Below are 6,038 nucleotides of genomic sequence, written 5' to 3' on the forward strand. Positions count from 1 at the left end.
TCAGCTATGGAGTTGTTTGGGTCCAAAGCCACTGAATGAACTACAGGAGTGATCGTAGAGTCTTTTGTCATCCATCCTGAATTTTGGGCTATTTTGTCAAGTAGGTTCTTGTATTCTCTGAATGTTTTGCTCAAAAATGCTCCACCTGCTAAAGCATCAACATTGACCTTTAAGCCGTCTGTTAGTCCCATGTAAAACCTCTGCCCCAACATCTGATCTGGAATGCCATGATGTGGACATTTAACCAACATACCCTTGAACCTCTCCCACGTTTCTTGTAGTGTTTCTGTTGGTCTCTACCTGAAGCTCAATATATCATCAATTTGTTTGGCAGTCTTATTGGGTGGGTAGAACTTGTTCAAAAATTGCTTGACTAATTCCTCCCAAGTAGTGATGGAGTTTATAGGGAGTGAATTAAGCCAAGTCTGAGCTTCTCCTGTCACTGAGAATGGAAACAATAACAACTTTATTGCTTCCGGTGTCATATTAGGTTGCCTTTGCGTGACACATATCGACAGAAAATTCTTCAGATGCTGCTGAGGATCTTCAATGTATGATCCTGAGAACAGTCCCTTATTCTGCAACAAATGTAGCATGTGTTTGTGATTTGAAATGATTTCGCTTGTATCTGAAGTACTGCAATTGCGGTTGCCAGATTTTTGGCGGTGGGTTATGCCCAGTCATACAATGCTGCTTCTGGCATAAGAGGCACTACACCCTGATTGTTCGGGTCATTCTCATTATTTATGTTATTTGAATTTTCTACTCCGTCATCCATGTCTGGTTCGATTTATTCTGTTGAGTTTTGTTGCTGTTTGCCCTTCTTGTTTGCACGATTCAGTGCCTTGAAAACTTTTTCAGGATCTGATAATGCTTCGAACAATTTACCAGTTCTTGAGGAGTTTCTAGGCATGCACCTGTAGCACCCAAGACTACAAACGTTAGAATTTCAATGTATTTGGTTTAAAATGAAGAAAATTGACTACACTAAAAATTCTAGCAATTCTTTTAGCTGCAATTAATAACACCGTTAAATTCCGGCAACGGCGCCAAAATTTGATCACGCCCAACTATGCCTTGTAAAAGGGACTTAGCAGTCGTTGTAAATATATTCCGGTTAATAAGTCCGGAGTCGAATCCCACAAGGAATTAACCTATTAAACACAACTACTAGACTCGCACAAATTCACGCAATCAATCTTCAAAAATATTTAAGTAACAAATTTGATGTTTACTAACTAAATATCACGTAATAAAAATGCAATAATTAATAACTAACTACGAACGGGTTGTAGACAAGAATTAGAATGATCTAAGGTTATGATTTTCCCTATTATCGGAATCCTTTCCGCCACGTTTTCTATAGATTTGCCTTATTCTTCTCTACCGATCATGAACGCTCTGAGTGTTGTAATTCTCTCCCGAGTAACTACCACAATTTACTTGACATATTATACCGAAGTACGCTAGCTGGCATTAAGTACGGCTCACTCGGATCGCACCAAGGTTTCGTTATCCTAATCCCACCTTTAAACCCTCCGTATTGATTCCTCATATACGTTAGGAGTGATATTGTTCAACAATTACCTAAATATGCACTCTCTCCCGAGTAATACACACTAAATAGGCACAGTCGATTGAGGGCCCTTCAATCAACAACAATAATAATATAGTTGAACAAATAGAGAAAATACTATGGCAAATCTATATTAACGTAACAGGAAAATCATCCTCCAATAGGTTCCATCAAAACCCTAGATTAGGAGTTTAGCTACTCATACTCATAGTAACAATATCCCAGATGTTTTGCATAATTAATTACAAAGTAAAGATAAAGGATGTAGAAATCAATGATTCTAACTCCCAACGGTTGTTTCACGAGCTATCCTTGCCTCCGGTTGCAAAACTCCTTCAAAAGTGATATTTTATGTCTATTTATATGTGTAGAAAAAGACCTAAACGACATAGGACAAGTCCTAGTTAAACCAGGAGACGAAATAAGCCTTCAAAGTTCGGAGTGTGCGCGCCTCAGACCTCGCCTTGCGAGGCTTCACGTGAGCAGGACCTCGCCCTAGACCTGGCGTCGCCAGCCTTAACGCGAGGTGGACCTCGCCTCCTACCTCGCCTAGCTTGCTCCCACGCAAGCTATTAAGTTTGCTTCGCCAGCTTTCTCATTTATCCGTTGCTCACTTCTTTCTTTCTTCTTTTCAACTGCTTTCGAGCACGCTTTAGACTTTAATTATTCCTTTTGATCTATTTTCATCTCCAATTCACCTACACATAAAATAGACTTCATTACGCACAAATAAAGTGTAGTTTATCATTAAAGCATACAAAATGCAAGGTAAATAATATACTAAAATATGAAATTATAGCCACACATCAATTATGCCGCCCGCAGTGAGATAGTTAGTAAGATTAGATTATTGAATGTCTTATTCCTTACTCCTACTAACTTATAACTTTAAAAATTGAGATCATTCATTGGGATTTTCAAATGCAAAGAAAGTTTTCTTTTCTAAATTTAAAATTTAATCCCTCTTTTCTTAAGAGCAAAAATTCAGCTCGTGTCTCTTAACTGTCTATAATAAAAACATGATTTTTTTGGATATTTTTTATTTTTATCGGGTAAATCGATAACCGAACCGATAAGGATCGATAACCGACTAACCGATACCCGATAACGATATCTTATTGATTGATTATCAATTTAGCATATTTATAAATCAATAACCGATATACCGAACCGATAACATTCACAAACCGAACCGACCGATGACCGCCCCTAAAATCACGAGTTTAATAGTAGTACATCATAGCATGAGATCCAAATATACATGGTTGCAAGTCAATCTTGTAAAAGGAATTAAGGTTTATGTCTCCATCCTCGTTTTCACAGAGTAATAACAAAAAATTTCATCTGACAGTATTGAGGTAATCAAGTTGATAAAAAATGACCACTCGACTTATGATGCTTTGATTTGTGAATCCAGATTATTGATGGAGAGGCTGGAAAATCCTCTCATCAGCCATAGCCACGGAGAACAGAACTAAGAGGGTGATTTACTGGCAAAGGAAGGAGCAACCAAGAAGGTTTTTGATAGGACAAGAATCCTAGTAATTCCTCCTGTGTTTGCCAATGCAAGTTTTTGTGCAGACATACTAGGAACTACTTTACCCGGAGAAATTTCGGTTTGTAATATTAACCAATTGGGACATAATGATGTACTAAATAGGAGTAAAGCTCCAACAACTTTGTAGTTCTTACAATATTTTTGTTAATATATTACTATATCCACTTAACAAAAAAAATAAAAAATCATAGTTTCTATAATATGAGCAGAGCTAATGTATTTCTAGAAAGTAAAATACTTTTGATCTTGTCAGATTGAATATTGAATCATGTCTTCAGTATTTCAACCTTGCGGAGCAGTTCTAATTAGCCAAGCTTCGAATACTACTTCCTTTTTCCACGTATTGATATATTCTTTTTTATTTTAATCTTTTTAAAAGAACAATATGGATCTTTCTATATTTAAGAACTCTTTGATTTTAATTTTTTTGATTTACCTTGCTCTTATAACCATATAAATGACATAACATGTTTAACACCTTCAAGATGTGGATATTTTTGAAGCGTGTTAAAAAAATTTTCCTGTTAAATTTGGTGTTAAACTATCATTACTTGGAAGGAAAGGAGTAATAACTCGATTTTTGATCCATTTTGTAAGTATACTCATATTAAATACATTTTTAATAAAATAAGCTACCTAACCAAAGTCAATATGGGTTCTTTAAAGCCTCAAACAAAACAAAATCAGCACGATGATATATCCGAGTAAACACAAACGTGCTTTCCACTTTATCTTCTTCATAACACATTCCACGTCTACAATCATGGCATATCATATATTTCCCTTCTTGTATTGAACTCTTTCAAGAAAATTAACAAATAATAATGCCATCACCAAAAACACTGCCGATGGGCCGTCTTCAACCGGGAAATGTTGTGGCTCCCTCCCTGTTACCTGCCGCGCCGGTTCTCTTGCCACAATCATCTCACAAGAAAGGTCAATGGAAATCCACAAAACTTTTCCGACGTGCTGTTAAGTCAGTTTTCCGGTCATTTCCGGTGATAAACCCTCCGTGCAAGATGCCGGTTGGAAACCGGATGCACGAAGGACACATACATGGAGGAAAACAAATGACAGGAACCCTATTTGGGTACAGAAAGGCTAGGGTTAATCTTGCAATTCAAGAAACCCCTAGAAGCGTTCCTTTGCTTGTGCTGGAACTGTCCATCCATACTGGTAAGCTGCTCCAAGACATGGGTTCCGGACTTGTTAGAATTGCTCTTGAGTGCGAAAAGAACCCGTCCGAGAAACTCAAACTTATCGACGAACCCATATGGACCATGTACTGCAACGGACGGAAAGCTGGCTATGCTGTGAAGAGAGGACCCACAGAGGATGATTTGAAGGTCATGCAGAACCTGCATGCAGTGTCCATGGGAGCCGGCGTTCTGCCCAGTCAGAAGGTCGACTCCCCTGAGGGGGAGCTTACTTACATGAGAGCATTCTTTGAACGGGCAATTGGATCTAAAGATTCGGAGACTTATTACATGATGAACCCCAATGGCACCAGTGGACCTGAGCTGAGCATCTTTTTCGTTAGGGTTTGATCAATATATTCAAATGCAAATAGAATTAAAGAAAGGGTGAAATAGCGAAGAGAATTGTCTTTTTAATTCTGTTTTTCCTTTTCATTTGTCCCCCTTTGAGTTTTTCGTTTAGATAGCTCGGTTATATATGTGGGAGCAATCTTTCTTATTGTCAAAGCAACATGAAGGGATCAAAGCGCACCTTAGATGAAGCATGTCAATTCCATCAGCATCTGTTTAGTTCAATGGAAATCATTATTAATGTTTGTTATACAATGTTTTATTTGGTTGGTGAGTGAAAAATATTTTTCAAATATATATTAAAAATTAATAAAAATATTACTAGCAAATTAGATAGTGTTTTAATAAAATTTTAAGTATAAACAATTAATAATAACATAGTGTTGGTTTGAGAAAATGATAGTATCACTACAAAAAAAAGGGCCTACTTGCGGGGCTAATTAAGAACAATTTGGACTTCTACTTTGCTTAATGGACTAGGATAACAAACTTTAGCTTACATGAGCTAAGCCCAACATCCATCTCCGAAAGGCGAGTAAAAGCTACACTAGTAGAAATTGGCAAAAAACCGTCCACAGCCTACCGACCGAAATCGGTCGGAAGAGGAAACCGATCGAAATCGGTCGGAAGAAGAAACCGATCGAAATCGGTCGGAAAGAGTATAAATTGGTTGCAAAAGTCAAATAACCAATTTCAAATAAATATACCGATCACCAACGGTCGGTAAATGTGGTCCCATAATATCCACTACTAAAAATTCGCTAAAAACCGACCAAATATTTCCGACCAACGTTGATCGGTCAAAAAAAGCGACCAAAAACCGTCCGGCTTGGACGGAAACTGGAAAAATACATTTTTTTTAAACTAAATACCGACCAACGTTGGTCGGTAAATTGGTCAACGAATTGACCCAGCTGGTCAGACAAGAAAATTTTGGATTACCGACCAACGTTGGTCGGTAATCTGGACCCAATTTTTTAAATTTTAATAATTATTTTATTATTTAAAATATTTTATAATATTTAAGAATTTATATTTAAAATTACCGACCAACGTTGGTCGGTTAATGTAGGGGAAGCATTTACCGACCAACTTTGGTCGGTAATTGTTATTTTCTGCAAAATAACCGACCAAAGTTGGTCGGTTATTACGTCAACATTGATCAAACTTTCGAATTACTTTTATATTTACTATCTAAATAATATAAATGTAATTCGTTAACACTTTTGTAATACAAATAATGAATACACTAACATATACTATATATAATATGCTATTTGTAAATTGATTCATCGACTTATAACTTACTTAGATGCATCGATGAATATTAAAAACAAAAAATATCCATTGATAAATC

The 6,038-nt window shown here is 36.7% G+C and overlaps 1 protein-coding gene and 1 non-coding gene across 2 annotated transcripts; both read left to right on the forward strand.

The window, feature by feature from the left end:
- The first annotated feature begins 222 nt into the window (after positions 1–222).
- LOC142169987 (small nucleolar RNA R71) lies at positions 223–329 on the forward strand. Its single transcript, XR_012699606.1, has one exon. It is a non-coding gene; the product is annotated as a small nucleolar RNA R71 (small nucleolar RNA).
- Positions 330–3,775: 3,446 nt separating this feature from the next.
- Positions 3,776–4,863, forward strand: LOC107765330 (protein MIZU-KUSSEI 1-like). The gene has a single exon (XM_016583962.2). It carries the CDS (start codon positions 3,959–3,961, stop codon positions 4,679–4,681), a length of 723 nt encoding a protein of 240 aa, XP_016439448.1. The 5' UTR covers positions 3,776–3,958; the 3' UTR covers positions 4,682–4,863.
- Positions 4,864–6,038: the final 1,175 nt, after the last annotated feature.

The sequence above is a fragment of the Nicotiana tabacum genome, chromosome 15, assembly GCF_000715075.1.
Source record: "Nicotiana tabacum cultivar K326 chromosome 15, ASM71507v2, whole genome shotgun sequence".
In the NCBI taxonomy this organism is placed as follows: Eukaryota; Viridiplantae; Streptophyta; class Magnoliopsida; order Solanales; family Solanaceae; genus Nicotiana; species Nicotiana tabacum.

Bases quoted from the DNA above. Each gene is read 5' to 3' on its own strand.
- LOC107765330 (XM_016583962.2), top strand. From the start codon at position 3,959: ATGCCATCACCAAAAACACTGCCGATGGGCCGTCTTCAACCGGGAAAT.